Source organism: Tyto alba, unplaced genomic scaffold, assembly GCF_018691265.1.
Source record: "Tyto alba isolate M040663 unplaced genomic scaffold, T.alba_DEE_v4.0 Super-Scaffold_20000042, whole genome shotgun sequence".
Lineage (NCBI taxonomy): Eukaryota > Metazoa > Chordata > Aves > Strigiformes > Tytonidae > Tyto > Tyto alba.
Window position 1 is genome coordinate 15708191 of NW_024881293.1, and position 21207 is coordinate 15729397.

General features: G+C 39.2%; 1 protein-coding gene across 4 annotated transcripts in view; it reads right to left on the reverse strand.

Annotated features, from left to right (window-relative positions):
- Window positions 1-475: 475 nt before the first annotated feature.
- The window catches only part of RANBP3 (RAN binding protein 3), a 48107-nt gene continuing 27375 nt past the window's right edge, over window positions 476-21207 (reverse strand). For 3 of the 4 annotated variants that reach the window (XM_042794491.1, XM_042794494.1, XM_042794493.1), the window contains 11 exons: window positions 20716-20808; window positions 19488-19591; window positions 13306-13425; window positions 12572-12675; window positions 11237-11315; window positions 10220-10322; window positions 9192-9316; window positions 7158-7278; window positions 6358-6500; window positions 4257-4437; window positions 476-3334 (listed from right to left, as the gene is read on the reverse strand). In XM_042794491.1, coding sequence (XP_042650425.1) covers window positions 3291-3334; window positions 4257-4437; window positions 6358-6500; window positions 7158-7278; window positions 9192-9316; window positions 10220-10322; window positions 11237-11315; window positions 12572-12675; window positions 13306-13425; window positions 19488-19591; window positions 20716-20808 — 1217 coding nt within the window. In that variant the 3' untranslated portion in view covers window positions 476-3290. The remainder of the gene's footprint in view (window positions 3335-4256; window positions 4438-6357; window positions 6501-7157; window positions 7279-9191; window positions 9317-10219; window positions 10323-11236; window positions 11316-12571; window positions 12676-13305; window positions 13426-19487; window positions 19592-20715; window positions 20809-21207) is intronic. The other variant, XM_042794492.1, reaches the window with a different exon arrangement.

A 21207-nucleotide genomic window follows, 5' to 3' on the forward strand; every position in this document is an offset into this window, starting at 1 on the left:
TTTCAGTGGAGGACTGCTGAGGACTAGTTCATTTAGATCTTTCCCTGCCCTGTCTTCTCTGAAGTACATCATGCACTGGGAACCGGACGACGGAAGGACGTTGTAACTACGCATTTTCTTACCTTGATGGTTGTATCTCCTGTGGGTATAATATTACTTTTATGGATAAGAGGTTTACTTCTGGTTTTAGTAACACCACCGTTCTTGAAACATTTTCCCCATCAGATGTGTTCAACTTTATTACACTCTTCAGCGTCTTTTTTATTCTCATGGAAAATTTGAAAAGCTGTGCCCACATCAGTCAGAAGCAAGTAATTGCTAACAACATCCATACGTTAACAACAGACATAAGAGCAAAGATGCAGCAGAAGGGTGGTGCAAAGGGAAGACTGTTGTAAGAAGGCAAACCTGGTCATCAATCTCCCTTCTAGCAGCCATTGCCCAGCACAGGAAATAAAATGTCAGGCTTGGGGTGTTTTGTTTGCTTGTTTTCCAATAAAAGTTTTAATGTAGTTCCCACATACATTTTGATATGACAGTCTTACATAAATATTTCAACACACATGGGCATCATCTGATTTTACCTGTCACTAGTTTACTAAGGCTTAAAGCAGAGAGTGAAATAAGAGTTTTGCTTTGGCCTAACTAAATCTTGCTGTGCAGGGCCTTAACTCATCTATGACCAATTCTGTTAGTGGTTCACAGTAGTATTTTCCTCTTCACTATGAACATATATGCAAAACTTCCAGCTGAAATAAAATCTGTACCAGTAAATAGTTGCCAGATTTTTTTAGAATGCTGTAGGTGATTGTGTACCACCACTAAACTCCATCAGAACAAGCATACTTATTCCATTTTTCTGAATCTTCATGCACCAACAATTTCATTTTAGCTAAAGCACCTCAAAATTAGACTCTGCATAGACCCCACGAAGTTTGGGACCAGGAAATAACACCCGCTTCTCCACAGGTAGGCCCTGCTGACCAAGACACCTTATTAATTTTCCTTATGCTGACAACAACCAGCTTTATACTGCAAGGTTGTTTGAAAAGAGTAGTTTGAATCCGAGCACCCTGGTGTAAAAAGATCCAAGATTCAAAATGCAGATCACTTGTGGGTGGGTATTAAGAAACATGCTATGCTTCTGTTAGTGAGCTGCTTGAGAAGGGGTGCATCAGTAGATTTGTGCATGGTTAAAAACCCCGTAACTAAGGAGAAAAAACCCCACCAAAATGCAAAAAGGCCTAAGTGGACAATCCAGAGAAATCACAAATGCAGTGGCACAGCTAATCATTAGCCCTTTTTACTCCCCAGAAAAGTAATCCAAGATGTTCCTTTAAACAGGCTATCAGGAGAACCAAAGTACCTCCCTGCCCCAACCACTGAAGTCACCAACAACGGTTAACAACAGATAACAGGTAAGCACATGTTCTTGACTCCCAGTAAAGGAAAGTGTGTTTCATTAAAATAGAGGCAATAAGGACTGTTTTGCTATTTGGATAATTTTAAAGTTGCTTTTGTGCTAAAACCTGGATTTTCATTTTCAATTAATGCTATATTAAATGCTTCTTCCCTTATAGTTTTCTTTTAAATGGTACATTTTAGATCTCCTTAACCTACAGGAGAAAGAGCAAGCAAGTGAGAAATTATCTATCTGTAAACTATTTATGAAGGAAATAGAACAGTTTGGGGAATTTTTAGGCAAAGTGACCTGGTCAATGATCTTGGTAACTACCAAATTCCAACTTTGCTGGACAAGAATATAGCATATGTTTTAATAATGAAATAAGACTCAACTTTCACACAAAAGGCCCAAATGATGAGAAAACATCCAAAGCAAAAGGTGAGTTATGGTTACAGTAGGAGTACTTCAGAATTACACACAGGAAAACACATTCTTGCTTTTATTTTGGTGGAACAGAATACAATATCCTTCAGCCCAAACTATTCAAAGCTGGCAATATTACCTTTTTCTTCATGCTGCAAGACTTCAGGAAACAGAACAGGGAGAGGAAGGGTTAGAAGTTAATTTTCTATTTAAGGCCGTTAATTCAGCAAGATATTTAAAAATGTACTCAACTTTAAGCATGAATAGTTGCATTGACTTCAGTAAGATTATTCACATGTAGTTAAGTCAGGCAAGTGCTTAAATGGCTTGTTGAATCAAGCCATTAAATGAGAGCTGCTTTATTATACAGATTTATTTTAATGGCTGACAGAGCTCATTACATGAGCCTATTTTATTATTCCAAGGGCTAACAGCTGTTTCCTCATCAACTTTTCTGAAGGTGTTACCTGTATGCCTCCTACACTTTACTGTAGCCACAGAAACATACAATTGTATGCAACATCTATCATATACAGTGGCTTAGCTCTCCCTTAAATAGTAACAGAAAAGAACAGTACAAAACAATAGTTTCACTTTTTCAACACACAAGAGCATCTTATTGAAAAACTAAAATAAAAAAGTTATCACCACAATATAAATCCCCAAATAATAATAATGAAATGGGAAGAAAGAAAAGGAGTTAGCAAAACATCCTGTGGACTTTAGAGTCTCTTATTACCGCATTACAAAAGCTTTTCTGGTGAACCACAACGTTTTGTTTCTCTGTTTACAAACCCACTAGACAGGGAACAACAGTGTCCACAACCTACACTGGGATCAAAAGGTAAAAACATAATCTGCCCCATCTGAAATCCAAAAAGAGAATGAACCCAAAGGGGCAGTCAGTGAGCATGGGAACTGGTGAGGACACTGCTTCCCTGCAGGAGGCAGAAACGCGTAAGGGGGAGTAGGGGTTATGAAAGCAGAATTCAAGTTGGAATTGTGTTGGAAAGTTCTCTCGGAGGCCTGCAAGACATGAACTACTGAAGAAACAGTCAAAAGGTCCCAATGAAAAGCTGTGACAAGCTGTGATGTGCCATTTCGATTACAAGGAAGAGGGGAAATGTTTGGTTTTTTTTTGTTTGTTTGTTTGTTTTGTTGTGGGGTTTTTTGTTGGTGTTTTTTTTTTGTTTGTTTGTTTGTGGTTTGTTTTTTTTTTTTTGGCTCATCAATATGATGAGCTTTCACATCCGAAACCACATTCAGGTAGTTTCCAAGTCTGCTTTTTTTGTGTGGAATCTACTGATCCAGACCAAAAAACCAAACAAACAGAACAGGGATGCACAGTTCTTAAGTCCTGGAGCCTTCAACACTGCCTGAAATAGTAGCTGGCCTGGGGTATCCAGAGATGCCTGCAAGATGGTGTTCACAGCAGCCTTGCAAGCAGATCGGCTCACATCTGCTATGTGCTACTGACATTCTGCCCATCACCTTCATCATTAGGACCTGAAACAAAGAAAGTAGTTTTCTGTGTCATAAGAAATACCTTTTTTTTTCTTGCCTTGCAATAAGAGACCTTACCTGAGAATCCTACAGAAATCTCAGATTTAGGATTTCAATGGCATGAGAACTGTAGAATTCCCCCTCCCCCCACCTTACATCTTCCCTCTCCAGATTAAGTTCTGTCCACTGTAGAATTTTACGTTCTTGACTAATCTGGTCTGGGGATTCCAGTAGCATCCCAGAGCCTAGAAGCTCAGTTTTCAGCCTCTTCAAACCACCCACTGCTTTTTTGCATATTAATTTCTCCTTTTTTTTTCCCCCTGCAGTGAATCAGGATGGAGCACTTGTCTCTGTCAAAGGTTGGATGTTCTACACCACAGGAAAGCAAAGCACAGATGACTCCCAAGTTGGGAGTGTGGAATGAAGCCTTCCTCAAACTGAAAACTAGTGCTTTTCTTAAATTATGGTCTCCTCATGTACAACTAAATTAATTACACTCTTTCCACACCCCTTTGTAAACCTTCTGCTTTCCAAACAGCACTCTACTCAAGGGTCTGGATCCTGTCTGCTAAAAGTACCTGATACAACTGCCTTGGGCTTTTACATGCAAGCCTTGGCCACAGAGGCAAAAATGCAACTCAGCCAAACCCTGTAAACAAAACCAGAACTGAAGCACAGGTAACTTCTGCTAAACTGTGACATGTAACTCAGATGGAAGCAGCACAGGGGCCTTTTTATCAGTTTGAAGTAGCAAGAAACAGTTGCATTCAAAAAAGTCAATTCATGCAACGAGTCTTATTCCACAAGCACCTGTGAAAAGTATCAGGTCAGAAGTACATCTATAAGATACGATTACAGAGAGAAGTCTGCCTTAAGGAATGACAGAGAAGAAGGTATGGAAAACAGGAAACATTTTCTTGCTTACCACTTCCAGCTGATCCTGAAGGTGCAATGACATCATCATCACTGTCCTCCTCATTTGATTGTGTTACTTCTGGCTCAGGTGCTACATTCTTGACTTCTTGCTCTTGTTCCACTCTACTCCGCAAGGCCAAGATCCGATGGTGTAATGCAGCATACAACTGCCCTGTATCTTTAGAGCTTGCCTACATTTTTTTTTTTGTTTTAATATTCAGAAACAAGAAAAAGGTGCAAGGAATTATAACACAGTAAAACAGTGCTCACATAATATACACCAGTCATTACAAATTTCACAATCTAATTTTCAGTTTTCTTATATAGGGTTTTTCAAACTGGGTCAGAATGGGTTGTGGTATGCATAGCAAGATGTTAAGATATACTAAACTGATGGCAAGAGTATATTCTCTGCTCAGCACCAACTTTCTCTGGCTAACATAACCAGTACTAGCTGATTTTATATAACCTTCTTCACCCAGAAATCACACAGCTTTCCTGACCCCTCCTAAAAGCTTATGCTAAAAAAAAAAAAAAAAAATCTTTAATTAAAAAGTTTGTCTTATACAGATTTTTCCAGGTTTGTCAATCACTCAACTTCACATATCACTTAATGGTAATCAAGTCACTTAATTGTTTCATGATGCACTGACACAAAGTTTCAACATAAGATAAGAAAACTGAATGGACATGCAGTCAGGCAGGTGATTATTCCAATTTTTTAATTTTTAATTTTTTTTAAGCACGCTCTTTTTATACTGGTCAGCTGTTTCAGAGGGGAGCATTTGTGACCACCTGCTCAAGAATATATATTTTTTTTACTCTCAAAGGTTAATGGCCACTTTATGCTTTCAAAAGAGTAAATTTTTAGGCCTATCGAGCTAAGTACTTAATGGACATTATTTAAAAGGAAATACTATGAAACTGTCTTCACTATGTCAATTAAGCCCTCATATTAACTATTACCATTACCCCAAGCTAACTGTAAGGTAACAATCCCAATTCTCAGATTCTTTCACAAAAAATTGTTTCCATCCTCCCCGCCTGTCACTTAAATCTGTCACCTCTATATCTGCAAAGTTCCCCTGCAAAGTGCTGTAGTGAATAAATTATTCCATACAAGATACTTTTCAGCAATACTCAAATCAAAAGTGAATAACCTGACGACAGTTTAACTCAAACTTTTCATATATAGAAAAATGCTGAGAAATATTTATCCATTCATTTGACTGATTTTTTTTCATCAATGAATATTTGGTATGATTAAGTTCTACTCTGGGACTCCAGATCCTAGTCTTACAAACCTAATGTCACAGGGGAAGCCGATCATTGGTTGCTGTTCTCTATTTCTGATCTGTAAGAACACAATTCTTTAGCAACCTGTTGTGCAGAATTTGTGTTTGTCAAAAGAATGTGTTCAGACTTTTCCAAATCTTAAGTGCTCTTAGCCAACATTTGGGAATGTCCTTCCTCTCTTGCTGACTATATCATGATGTCCCAAGCATTTTAGTAATTCTAATTAGGATTGTTGTTTCCCCATTTAGCAAGCACAGAAATCAATTTCACTGTCCTGCTACTGCTTGGAATGCTCTGTATTAAAAGAGAATAAAAGTTAAAATGTGTTACCCTTAACTACTAACACAGTGTTCTTGACAAATACTTAGTGCTTCACTTCCAGTGAGCACCTATACATCCACCCATGCTGCAGACAGACAACGACAGCTTTCCTGTGCTAGAAGTTCTGGCAGATCTAATTTTGGTTAAGCTGTTACATAGAATCCTATCAAATGCCTATAACCCTTGATAGCAAAAAATAATTTGCATTAATCTTATACTACAATTATAATCTCAGTAGGCATGGAACAGATCTCAACAACATGGTCAATGCTTTAGACAATCTGGCTTCCTAGGATGGCCTTTCATGTGGAATTTTTTCACAATTAGTAAGGCTTTTCAGACAAGCAAAGTCTGCCAAGCCCTTTGTCTTTGGGGGGTGGGTGGTGCTAAGGAGGTAGGCTGCAAAGAAGAATGGGAATGTTACCTCAACTACAATTTAAGCAAGCACCAATTTTAGTAGGAAGGTTAAGATGTAAACAAAACCCAGTACTCACTGATATAAGAAAAACTTTAACTCCCTGGTCCTCTGTATCCATGGCGGTGATCCGGATACTCTTCTCACTTGCTTTATCAATCTGCATCTGAGCCCAGAGCTTGGTATTTAAGATTAATCTGAGACTCCCCTGAGTCCTCATCACTTAAAGCCAACATACAAGATCAGTTAGGTGGAAAACGACACAACAGGAAGCTCAAAACAGCCAAGATGGCTTTTTATTGTATGAAAGTTTAAGTCTCTTTACAAATAATATGAACAGAAAGCCCTTAAAACAGGAATCTTGTCACAACTGTTAATCAGAAGAATGTAGGCTATTAAAGATTATTCAGACATGTCTAAAGATACTCAGTCCAAAGCCTTATATGTTAATACATCAAAGTTCAGTAGTTGGATACGAGCTGATAATCTCAGGGTAATGCCCATTCCTGCCAGTCTGAACAATTGTGCACTATTCAGAAAGACTTTCCCCACCACTAGCACTGAGTCCCAAAGAGCAAAGAGCCCAGATCTGAAGAACGTTACCATAAATTTCTAGTCAGACAGTCTAGTTGCTAAATACAGCTTGCTTTTATGGGGATAAAAGTAACTGGAACATTTGCTACAATAGGAGGATATTGAAAGATACTCTTTTTGGAGGAAATGGTCATAAATTGAAACAAGAGAAAAGGTCCAAACTGCTTCTGAGTTGCTGTAGCTAAGACACAGCCTAAAAGTGGATGCTGCTGCGTGTCCCTGAAGTATCCTATGAAAATAGCACTGACTATCATCCAGTACCTCATTTCCCCTGGTTCCTCTTACCCAGACGAGACTGTAACGTTCCATCATCTGTTGAGGCCATATCATTGAGTCTCAGAAGTCCTCGACCTCTTTCCACCCAAGACTGAGAGTTTTTATCAAATACAAACAGCTTGCACTGAATCTGCAACAGAAAATATCTCTATAGTATAGTGGTTGATTGAAGTAATAATATATTTCGTATTTAGTCACCTACAGCTGGTTAAAAAAATTCATATTCCATACTGAAATTATAAACTGTTTATAACTGTGGAAGCCAAAGCAGTCATCCTCTCTCTTGCAATAAATTCCTCAAAATATGCTGTCTGGTTTCATAAGGTTTTATTAACGAAAGCTTTATGTTCTTAAAGAATACTCGTGTTCGAGATCAAACAAAAAACAGTTTTCAGATAAGTTACAAACTTTCACAAAGGAAACTTATTGTGGTAAGAGACTTGGTAAGAGTCATCTATAGTCTTAAATCAGTCAATTCTTTTAGAAGCTGTAGCTGCACTCTGCACCAATGAAAGCGGTACTTGTTGCTGGGAAGACCCAGAACAATGAAAGCAAAGCAAAATTCTTCCTGTATTGAGGAAGAAAGGATGAACAAACGTGAGCTCATTATCAATCCACAAAGCCTGACCCACACAGAGTCATGAATAAACAAGAACTATTTTTCCTGCCTTTCTGGTTCATCAGTTTGAAAAAGTACACCTTTTGTACTTTCCAGTGGTAGAACTGTTCCTGCTTCCCATAAAAGCTCCCTTTTTCTTGCCCTGTCAAACATCTCTACTTTATATACCCCACTCTAGTCCATCTTCATTGTCACCACTGAGGTTTCATACATCAAACTGTCACCACTTAAGATCCCCACATACGTGCACGTACTAGGTGGAGAATATACTTCCACTTTTGTTCCTTCTGTTTCTCTTATTTTCTGCACCACAGAACACTCTGTATAACTCTATATACTCAATTTCTAGAACATTAACATAGTTCTGTCTGTACAAGTCCCATTCGGGAGTGCATTAAAGTTCACAGGGAAGAACAGAAGTTAGGCAAGAGGTCTATTACAACATATTCATGCAAATCAGTCCTCTATTAAGTACACAACTGCTAAAAGTTGTGGATTTCCTAGGTGAAACAGAACTCTCATCTCTTCAGTGTCTTGTTTGATTACATGAAGCACCCAGGAACAGGGAAGTACCAGAACAACTAAAGACTTTTCCTGTCTGGTAAAAAGAAGTCTGAGAAGACAAACGTTACAGATTATTATTTTGTAGGATTATACAAGCAATATGCATCAGTTACTGACACAGTGCAGCTGTTTGGTGTCAAAACAGACCAGCATGTGTTAAGAACAAAAAGCAATCCTTAAAAAATAAGACCATTCAAGTGCTGAGAAACTTAAAAGATCAAGAAAAAACCCCTGTAATTGGAGGACAAAAAGAGGAAAAAGATATATGTACAACTCAGTTTTACACAAAAACCCTGCACATTTTTCTTAAGGACATACTGAAGTTGGTAAGTTATTTAAGTTAATGAATAACTACAAAGTTAAATAAATCATGATTAAAATCAGGAGTCTAAGTCATGATTGAATGTCCTTCTAAAACATCAGTAATTCAAGTACCTCCTGAGTACTGCTTTATGGTTTCTGCTACGCAAGAAGCCAGACTGCTGGCATAATAGTCCATTCTGAGTTTTAAAAAAATCTTCAGTAGAACAATAATTAAAGAACTTAATATTTAGTTCATTTAAATTTTCTTCAAATAATACTTTTGTAGGAGATAGAAGTTTTTGTGTGATGGATTCAATAAAGTATGCTTAAGATTTGACAGGATGGCCCAAATACTAAAATTTATTCAGAAAGAGGAAATTAAGAAACAAGGGAAGGATCTGATAATAAGTATCCAAAGTTTGCATTTCAACACAAAGAAGTACATTAGAGATATAGAGGATAATCGAGTTGTAGGGAATCAGGTGGTGTGCATTCACTGGGCATCCATATGAATCCCCCCATACACTCAAAACTCCTCTACTTTATCCCTTTCTTACCTGTAACACATTACTTTCTGCTTCCTCCCCAGTAATCACTTCTACCTTCGCCAATAAACACTTCCTTGCTGTTGCTTTAGTATAGGCTGCTGCAGACTCTGCCAGTGATTCTGAAATATTATTAGCTGAACAACATTTTGAAAGTTTGAGAATTATTAGCATATATTTTTGTAAGACTTAAAGGTCTCACACAAGTATACCAGAATTTGGAGAAATAAAGTACAGAAGACAGGCATTAATAGAACATTAAAAATAGGATTGGAATTTAAAGCAGAATTTAAAGCTTGTCTTTTAAGACTTATTTTAAAATCACAAGAAGACACAAGGGACCGAAGAGGTAAGTTACTGAAGAATTTTGTCCCTGCATATAGTATTTCAAAACCCTTGCTAACATGTGGACACCTACATATGTGGAGTTGCACCTGCACTGATACTGCTACCAGCTGTACAGTTGTGCTTACACACATACAGCACAACTAATTTTCCAGTTTTATTTTGGTTTGCAAGCAGGTTGCTGGAGACAGCCATAGCTCCCAAAATTTCCAGAAAATCTTGCCAAACTGAAGTCACAGAAGTCTAGAATCCAGCAAAGAGTTCTTGGTTCAAGCAACACACTGGGTGCACCAACTCAATACAATATACATTTGACTCAGACATCCACTCACTGGAAGTATATCAGAATTGTTAAAAAACAGTGTGCCACATTTCTTCTACACTCTGTAGGTCCAACTACCTGCTCTGTTAATTCCCTATACTTTTTATTCTGTTGAAGGTACTTCCAAGTACTGCAGAACCACCATGAAAAAGACAGTGTAGCCTGTACATGTTTAATATTAAAGACAAAAGGACAAAAGTCTATAGCACCCAGCACATCACCTCCCGCTCTCCTACTCTGTATCTTTGGTTACAACAGACAGTAAAGGCAACATAAAAATGTTATGTTTTTATAAAGTAATGAGATACTGAAAAAATGCAATAATTTAAACAAGGATTAACTACCATTCATAAAAGAATATTTTATTTTTCACCTTTCTCCGGTGTGGCTTCCTGAGAAGATGATTCAGACCCAGACTCTGTAGCAGTGTTCTCCTTATTACTCTCAGCACTACCTTCATTTGATTTTGGTGGACTCTATCACAAAAAGAAGAGGTGGTAAACAGAAGAGAGAAAGCATACACTAATTTTGCAGAACAAGACTAGTCATCAACTACCGAGGGAAGTCCTAGCATTTATAGGCCAATACAGCACAAGAAGAATACCACAGATGACATGTTTTCACAGCAAAAGCTATCCTACTACCACTCCGCCAAGGAATTGAATGGAGTGTGACCTGAAAACCCATGCAAATTATTTTCCCCTGAACTGAAACCAAATTTCAACCCTTATTTTTAAGTCATGTTCACCAAAGCAAACCTATTTCAGGTACAGTTCAACTCAAGGCATACTTGACCGAGCTCCCTCCTCAGTGGTTAGGATAGGTACGAATGCAGAGCATTCGGTGTTTCCCTTTTATACCAGTACAGCAATAAAAACAACAGTATGAAATAGTGGGGCACGAGAAGTTATACCTTAGGGTGGTATACAATGAACAGAGAATTTCCTGAATCATCCCTCAGTACCGAGGCAGCTGTCTTACTGCTGGACTTGAAATCCCGTCATCGGGGGAGTCACCTAACTCAACTTTTCTCAATTTGGAGGACAGCAAACAAAAACAAATACATATATTGAAGACAACATTTAAAGCAGCAAGCTGTGCCATAAAGTACAGGGACTTGAGAACCACATGTACTACAGAGAAGGTACTCAATCTCCTTACACTGGAAGAGCTTGGCAGGGAAATCCTGCAGAGCACTCCTGATGCAGACAATAGCTCAGAATGAAACCCCCACGCCGCACTCTAAATAAGTTACCTACAAAGGAAACCACTGAAAGAAAACCATGCTCCAGTGGCAAGTGTAATTAAAGGTTCTCAAAATTCCCGAGTGAGAATCCATAACACAAACTAGTCACAAAATTACAACATCTCATACACAATGGATACTCACTAGGACTCGCTCACTCATGTTCTGTCCAAAAACAAACTTGTTGCTAGATGCATCTGCACTGTTTGTAGAGTTCTCTACACTGAAAAACAAAACAAAAAATGGTTTTATAAGTCAGGAAAATACATGCTTATCTTCTACTGATAAAATTCCTCAAAATGTGAGCAATTGTCACTGGCTTTAAAAATTAAGCACTGGTTGACACGGAAACATAAGCACAAATTAATTCAATTTAGTGACATGAGAGCTTATACTGGTTTTACAGAATGAGAATTCTCTCAGAATGATGGCGGATGATTTTGTTACTGTAAATATCTTCCCTTTAGATATCTAATAACAAATTAAGAATGCTGAATGCTAAGCAAGGGCTTACTGTTTAATCATACAACATACTTTTTTTTAAATCATATTCTACGTGCACAAACTTGAACTACTACACATTTGAGGTCAATTTTCTCAGAAAGGGAAATAACACACAAAACCACTTGCAATATAACTAAAGTAAAGGTAGCAGGGATGGGTAATGACTTTTATTAGACTAGTTGAAACGCTACAGCCTCCCCAAGAAACTTCACAATCAAATCTCATCCCTCACATCTTCCTTATAGAATAAGCATCCTCCTCCCATGAAGGATTTTTATTAGCAGATTTTAAATCCCATTTAGGAAGGACAATAGTTCTACCATTTTACAGACTCAAAAAAAACTTAAGAAGTCATTGTTCATCTGCCTTCCCTTCAGGCATGCCTCTACGACATCAGCATGCTTACTAAGAGAATATGCAAAATGTAGACCACTTGAAAAATCAAGCCTATGTGCATTTCAGTAAGTTTGGAAAATGGGAGCACATATGTCACTATATGATTCAAGCAGAACCAAACAAACCTTTAAATCGTGCTTATTCATACGCGCCCTCTATATTGCTCTGACAAGATTATTATCATGCACATTTAAACTATTCTTCCCCTTATCCATATCACATACAAAACACATTGAACAACAAAAATACTGCACAGATCTCTACAAGATTCTACTGGTAGCTCCAACTTATTCCATCACTTTCTTTCTAATCATTCATGAGAAGCTTCTCTCATCTTATGCTTCCTAGTTTTCTGAAGAGGCATTGGTGAGGCCATGGCCAAGTAAATGATGTCAAATGCATCTCCCTTGACCAGACGATTGAGGATTCCCCCAGATTTGAAGTTTGCAATCTCATTCTTCAGAAGCTTATGTTCCCACTGACCCAGTATAAGCCCTGCATCCAATAAAGAGCAAAATCACAAATAATTCTGAACACAAAATAAGGGCAACTGTCCTAGAGGTTTCCCTGTACTCTCACCTGGAACTGATGTACTGTAGAAAATAATTTGTTGCAGAAGGTACATCTGATGTAGGCAGGCCAGCATTCTGCACATCAGCAGTTTCATCACTTTCATCTCCTAGCTAGAAAAAGAACAAGTATATATTGACAGTTTGAATTACTGACCACAAAATTTTCAGCTTGTTCTTTCTCGAAACAAAGTTCCATCCACAAACGCTTTCTACAAGCCTATGTCCCAGTATTACTTTCTTTTGTCATGCTAGCAAACTTGCGCAAACCTGTCTTCAGCAGGAGGTACTAACAATGCAACTCAATGACTCCACGCACAGGTTTGAACACAGGCTGCCCTATTTTTCTTTTCTCACCTTTTCTGTAAAGTCTTGGTTACATGGGAACATCTTAGGAACATATTTAAACTTAATTCTGACCCAAAAGGTAAGAGAAAATGAAAAAAACATTCCATTGCACTGAGCTTTAGATGTTACCTATGACTGCAGTAGATGCATTTACTTTTGAAAAAGCTTCTTATGCTATTAAATGTCTATAAGACCAGTTTTACTAAATAGCCAACTGAACTGTGTTCACAGCTTCTAATTCTGCATATATATGTGGAGGTTTTAACCCTGTTATATAGTGGCTTCAAAGTATTTCATGAACAGTGTGTAATGCTCATTCCAACAAATAATCTATTCCCCTGCTTACCCTCACTTACATACATCAACTCTTAGTCAAGATAACAAACATGTGTTTACCTTAACTCTATCTCTTAAGTTTTGCCCAAATACAAATGCTTGCTGTGCATTGAGTTCCACCTTCTCAGAGCCGTCATCATCTGAAGTGTTGTTGGACTCTTTTTTCTGATATTCTCCTGCCTAAAGAAAAGAAATTGGAAACTTTACCCTAAGTAATTGAGTTTCTTTAAACAAAAACCCCTGTATTATGACATGGTGAGTCACACAGTCTTTTACAATGACAAGTCAATAACATCTGCTGAGCTACAAGACAGATTTTGCATTATAGAAAAAAAAAAAAAAAAAAAGTCCTCTGTTGTTGTTCAGAGCATCTTTCTTAATGAATCAGAGTAGTTGAGGTTCAAGGGGAGCACTAACAATCATTTGGTCCAAACTGTGCTCAGAGCAGCATTAACTTCAAAATTATGCTAGGCTACCTGAGGACTCGTACAGTTAAGTCTCAAAAAAATCCAGTGATGGCAGTTTTACAGTTTGGCAGCCTGCTTCAATGTCTGACCACACTAAATATGATAGTTCTGTCCTAATATCCAGCTGGAATCCCCCCTTCCCCACAATTGCAGCCTCTCATTTGTTTGGTAGGCACTTCCAAGTCTCGTTCTACCTTGCTACAGCCCCTCACCAGATAGTTGAGGACAATCCAATTCCCTTCTAGTCCAAGCAGAACATACTTAGCTTTCTCACTCTCTTATCAGACATCACGCACTTCAGCTACTAGTCATCCTGGTGGTTTGTAAATATCTATCTTGCACTGGTAAGCCCCAAACTATACATGATACTCCTGGTGCCACCCGCCAGTGGCAAATGAAGGGGAATAATCACTTTTCTGAACCTAATGATTGCAGTCTTAGTTAATCAGCACAGTATGCTGTCTTAATCAACAAAAGGCTGCACTGCTCATTCATGTTCAACTTGCTGTTCACTGTTGCACAGAACATTCAGGTTCCTGAACCTTTTGTCCTGCTAAGAACCTTCTTCTATGCTGCACCTCTGCAGCCTGCTCTCCATTAGAGGCTCTAACCTTTCACTGCAGCTGCCATGGCAGTATTTTCCCCTATTATTCTCATACCATAGTTCTCATCCCATTACACTCAGGGCCTTGCACTTGAAAACCCTTATAGTGTTGTTGGAAAGCAATTGCAACCAGCACGGAAATTCATCCCCTCCTTCTCATTTCCTACCCTGTAGCTTCTAATTTACATTAGAAGACCCAACAATATGCTTGCAAAAAGCCTAACAACTAATCGGCACAGAGCAGCTGCCTCAAAGCATGCTCCAATCAGCATTAACAGCATCATAAGCAAAAAAAAAAAAAAAACACCCAAAAAAACCCAACAAACAAAAACCAACAGTAGGAAGTTAGGAAGTTTGAGCATATCCTGATGAAAATTATATAGTTACTATAGGAAGACTATTATGGGGTATCACCTGCTCCACTGGAGAGGACAACCAGGGGAAGATTCCTGACTGGGGAACCTCTGTCACTTGTCTTTCTGGCTGGCCCATGGGAAGTTTTCCTCTTTCTTTCTCCTTTTGCTCTCCCCTCCTCCAAACTAACTCACCCTTAGAAGTAATACTATCAGCTACAGACCCCACTAATAAATTCTGTATATGAAAATTTGTCTTAACATACTTCATGCAACACCAGGAACTCCAAGCACTTGTTTGAATAGCTGTTTTCTAACCAGTTACTCTCCAGTTTTTGTGACACATGGGTTAACTCACCCCAGGTACCGGACTTTGCATTTATTGACCATCAGTTGGTTTCTCTTGGCTCATTTTTCCAGCCTGCTGAGATCCCTCTGATCAGCCTTGCCTTCCAATGTTGACTATTTTCCCCTTCCCTCAGTTTACTGGCATCCACAAAGTTAACAAGATTCACTCCACCTTGCCAGGTTGTTCATGTAAACATTAAATAGTACTGACCTCAATAGCAGCCCTAAAGGAATGCCTCTAGTAACTGATCACCCATCAAACTTTCAACCACTGACTGCTACCCTTGGTGCTCACTGGTTCAGCCAAATTTCCACCTACTTTTAAATTCCACCCAACCAGTACATCCCTTTCCAATTTGGCTATGACAATGATACTGGAGACTATCCATGTCAAAGACCTTGCTAAAGTCAAAACCAACAAGCAGTGCTCTCTGCACAGCCAATCATCTCATAGGGAAAGAAAACAAACAAGTTGGTCACCATGTTTTATCCATGCTTGCTGCCCTCAGTCACTTCATATCCCTGGACTCCTTCACTAGGAAGGGAGAGGAAGGGGCTGAGCAGTTTCTATTTCCCCAGAACATGTCTTGCCTTTCTTGAAAATGTATGCCATGTTCTCTTCTTCCCCAGAAACAGGGACCTCCCATAGCACATTTTGATAATAGGGAGTGGTCTCACACTGACAGCCAGCTCCCTCAGCACTCATGTCTGGTCCCAGGGACTCGTATATGTCAAACTTTCTTAGACAGTCCTTAAGTAAATTTACTGTAATAATTCACTCCCCCAAACTTTCCCTATGAAAAGGGACCTGGTAGACACTTCTCCAGTAAAAGCAAAGACAAAGGCACTGACCCCTCACACATTCCTTCCATGTCCTTCATCACTAGGTTCCTTTCAACATTTGGCAGTAGGCCATCATCTTGCCTTTGCTGCTAATGCACCAGTAGAAGCCCTTTGAACAGCCTTTTCATCTTCGGTCATTTCCAACTCCAGATAAGCTTTGGCTTTCCCAGTTCTCTCCCCAGACATCCAGGCAATCCTTGTGTACATCTTGACTTTTCTCAATTTATGTACACTCCAAGAAGCTCCCAGTTCATCCACGCTGGCCTCCTGCCACACTTGCACAATCCTGTACATTGGGATAAACTACTCATTCTCTGAGGTAGTTGTCCATAAAGGCAACAAGCTCTCCTGAGCCCTTCTGTCCTTCAGGATCCTACCAACAAGCTCAATCAACAAGCTGAAGTCTTCCCTCCTGAAGTTTGGGTCTTTATTCTGGTACTTATCTTCCCTGCTTCCCTCAGGATCTCAAACTCCATCTCATAGCTGCTGCAATCACAGCTACTCTCAACCTTTGTATTTCTAACCTGTTCTTTGCTGTGAATACCACGTCCAGCTGAGTACCGCCCTGGTCAACTTATCTAACATCTGCAAAAACACCTGTCCAGCTTATTCCTAAAATCTCCAGGAGTCTTTCTACCATGACATGTTGCTATTTTATCAGGTGTCAAAGTACTTAAAGTTCCTCTTTAGAATCAAGGTCTGCAGTTGTGAAGCTTCTAGTTCTCCAAGGACTTTAGCTACTTTCTCTAGATCAGTCCAACTCTAGTGAAAGTTCACCTTAATCTCCCCCTTGTTGACTTCCCTTCTGATCTTAACCTGTAAAGCCTTGACTGACACAGCACCTTTCCCAAACCAAAGCCTCTGCATACAAGCAGCTTCTTTAAGCGTAGCAGAACCCACCTCCCTCCTTGTCTCTCCTCCTTTACTTCCTAAAAAGTCCGTATGTGTCCAATGCAGTGCTCCAGTTGTCCAAGTGAACCTTCTGTATCTGTGATCCCAGTGAGGTTACAGAACTGTCACTGCACACAGATCGCCAGTTCCTCCTGTTGGTTTCTCACGCAGGGTGTTGTTGCCCACAGGTGCTTCAGATGGGCTCCAGCCATGGCACTTTCCATACATATTGCAGAGGGGAAAGAAAGCAGCAGGAAAACACTGGATTGGGTCCAAAGCAGTTTTGCAAATCCCATTTTATGTTTAAGGGACATAACCTAGCTGTGTCATCTGCCAGATTCTAACTCTGGCATTTCAAAGACATCCTCTATCTGCTGGTAGTCAGAAACAGTCATCCACCACTTAATGGTACAGAGTAAAGGAGCATTCTACTGAACAACAGGAAAAATCACTAGCCTAGGATCTCTTTAACAGGTCCTCCACCTTCTCAATAAGGATCACTATCTCCTTGCTGCCAAAAAGGCCAAGAGATGCATAGGAGGCTTGAACAGCTGCCCATCAAGCTTTCCTGTACACCTGATTACTTGCAGTCACCAGACTTTCCCACCAATCAAGGGAGGCTGAATAGAAGGCTGTACCTTGTACCCATCTAAGATCTATATTGCTTAGGGCTCTTGCAGTTTCCTGAGAATTTTCAGGACAGAGACAAGACCTAGCCCAAATAGATACAGGTTGCCACAGAGATGCTCAAAGTAGAACCACCATCAGAGAGGACATTCCCATTCTGCTACCTTGTATAAGCACAAGAGACATCAAATAATATTTTTTTCTGCCAGTAAAATAAGACCTGACTCACATCTGCTCTAACAACAGCAGACAAGGCTCACATATAACTGCAAAACACCACATACTTGCCCTCACAAGGAAGCTTTCTCTGTGGTACATCAAATCTATGCCACAGATATGCAGATACAATTACTAATATGAAAATTCTAATTCCAGAAGTAACCATTCACTCTTATCACACAATCTAATATTCTGCATAGAGACTCCAGCATTTAACACTACTACGTGAACTCCAATTACTTATAGGTGTGCTAGAAAGCTTCAGGCAGATGAAGCTGACTACAAATGCCAAGACGTAGAACATCCCACCACCCTCCTTAAATGTTCAGTTATGAAACTTCATACCATTTAATACTTAGCTTTCAGCAATCCTTACCACCTAGATTTAAGAGCTTTCTCCTATCGGAAAACTTCCTCCCAGGTCAGTATTTCTGGTCTTTGATTTAAAAAACTCAGGAGGACTTTTGGTTGTTAAAAATGTATAGGGTCTCCCTAATGACATACACAAAGGTAAAAAGCACGTCCCACAAAGACTTCATACTGATCCATGCAATTAATTCACTTATTGCTAATTAATTACGACAGTAGTCTTTCACTAAACCTCAGAAAAAAAGCCCTTCACACTTGAAGTCCTTTCACTTAGATAGTCAGACTTCAAAATTGAGACTTCCATTTCAAGTAAACCATTGCATACTCTTGCATCGTTCACAATACAACCTCTATGCTCAATGTGCCATCAAAATCACCCCACTGTTTAATGAAGCTACCAAAAAAAAACAGCCCTAAAATACCACTCAAAACCCACACCCCCTCAAAATCCCCAAACGCCCTCCTCATGCTCTCAGTCAACATATCTTAAGATGCCAACAGTTAGCTCAATACCTGCAGGAATTAAAGGATTGGACACACTTCATACAGAGCAGGGTAGGAACTGTGTCATTACTTTCCTTTCAAGGTATCAAATAAACAACTTTTAATGCACTTAGATGCCTTTTCCTCTAGCTGAAGCTTTTCAGCCCCTTATTACCTGCACTCTCCCTCCACCATTTCCTGTAGGGCACTTATTTGCTGCCTCTGGGTTTTTACCCAGTACCAGCTGCTGTCTCTAAGCTTCTTTGTGTTACTCACTCACTTCAGTTGCCTGTATGCTTTCCATCCTCACATTTCCCAACACCATTCCACATTCAGTTGTTAGAAATCAAGACAACACCAGTAAAACCATCATCCATGGGCCAGGGATCACTTTTCGCTCGGCAGTCTAAGAAGGAAGGCTGAACATGTGGAACAAACTGCTCAGTTTGCCCAGCTCAAAACCAAAGCCTTTTCAGATGGGAAGAATTCAGTAAATGCTTCCTAGGCTTTGGCCTGACAGAAGCACCAGTCAGACCTGGCAAGAGTATGATATATTTCTTCGTGCAATCCGATCAGATGAAAAAGCAGTATTCTAACTATCAGGCAGAACCAAGATACCCAAATTACAGGAATTCAATATCTATGGTAGAAATGGCATCACTCAAGCAGCAGTGAGATTTTACAGCAAGGCTAGAAATAAAAGTTAGAAGGACTAAAAAGAACCAATGAGAATAGAAGCAAAAGTGAGCATTTTTTTTTTTTTTTATATTTGGTGAGGGGAAAATAGATATGAAAAACTATTCTAAACTGCGTGTTCAAGTAATCTTTGTTACAATTCTTGTGTTAGTAAAGATAAATATATGATACTGTTAGGACAGTATAAAATCTACTACTACACCTAAAGTGCACTACCATAGTATGGATAGGTAAGGGGGCTATTGCAGATGAAATTGCACTCACATTACTAAACAGACAGACTGTTCAGAAAGTATTAAAGTCTGTCACCTTGAGTGTCCTTCCAATTCTTCCCCAACTCACCTTGTCTTCAGAGTCAGAACTTCTCAGTGTTGCGTTACTTAGCGATTCTGATGTAGCTGCAGAATCTGGTGGGATATTTACACCATTCGTGCCACTGCTGAGACCTGGAATAAGGAATGAGAAAATTACATAAAAATTCTCCAGATATTTAATTGTCCCAAAAGTTTTCTATAGCAAATTCCATGCTGTTTTCTTGTTTAAGTCCATGAAACGTTACAGTGTAAACTACAGAGTTCCCAAAGTATTTTGCAAGAGACATGAGGAACATGATTCAGCAATTCTTAGCAGAACCAAAATTCCCAATGCAGAAAACTAAGCCAGCAAAAGCCGCTTAATCTATACAAACACTGCAGGAACTTCAACACATACAACTGCAAGCAACCACTCTGCTCCAATCTCATACTGTTCACAGCCAGCAGGGCTTCTCTTTGGACTGATGTAGCTACTCACATATGGAGCTCCCACTGAAAATTTGTACCCCAATATTATGTCCTCTGTAGAGCCCAATCTATGCCAACAGGCATGCCAAGAAATCAAGCTAGAAATGTTTGGTTCTATGCCAGATTCAGCATTAACTGAAGCTACTGTGTTTCAGTTCAACTGAACTTCCAAATAAGAAAAGGCAGGGGGCTGGGGAAACATACTTTAGGAGACATGGACACCTTGAACAGGTTTTTTTGCTTTAACTTCCAGTGTTCAATCATGCTTATTTCTATTAGCTATATCAAATTCCACAACAATACAATAAGCATAATGTACGTGATCAAACTTAAGAATTAAAATTGCATCTTGAAATCCCAACTCCAAAAGGGTCCCCAAGACTCCCAGCACCTCCTAGTGATTCAGACATTTTGTACCACTGTGCAGTCAGCTGAAGTCTACTACTGCTGTTCAAGTGATCAGCAGTACCTCAACTACACCACAGTCAATTCTGTCATTTAAGATTGCCAATCCACGCCCCTAAAGTATTTTTATTCCAAAAATGGATTAGACCAAAGTTAGAGGCCTAACAATGTCAGACAGTCATCCTACACAAAAACTGAAGGTTCAAACTGTGTTATTCCTTATGTTACACAGATATACTTAACATTTAAGATGTTTCTTTTCTGAAAGGAGAAACCTAGAAAAACAAAGGTGTATACTAAGTAAAAACAAATCACTACACTAAACAGATTTTGTATTTTTGTTCTCCCTCTGCAGTATTCTAGAAATCAAAAGCATTATTTACCCATCTGTGAGAAAGCTTTCGGCTGTGGTGCCTGTAATACTGCTGGACGTAGCACACTTCGCTGCTGTTCCTTCGGTTTCTGGCTAGGGAGACCTGCAAGTACAAAGTTTTTTCAAGAGCTATAAAGCTTAAGTTGAAAATTTCAGCTTCATCTAATCTTCTCTGCTTCCAACAGAGCATACACCAGAAAATCAGACATTAAAAAGCTTCCACCCCTTCTTTCCCATCCCTCACCTGGCCTCAAAACAGAATTAGTCCCAAACAGAGAAGATAACTTCCTAGCCTTAAAAGACGCTTTAAAATATATTCTCTACCTTATCCAGAAAAGCATACAAGGAGAATTTATGACTGACTCAAAATTCAAAATGTCAGGGAAATTAACAGTACACACCAATCCTACTTCTTCACTGACTTATTATTCAACTACACATTCCAAGACTTCTTTCCTCCTTTCAATAAAGTAATTTCCAGATACTGGTAAACAATATTTTT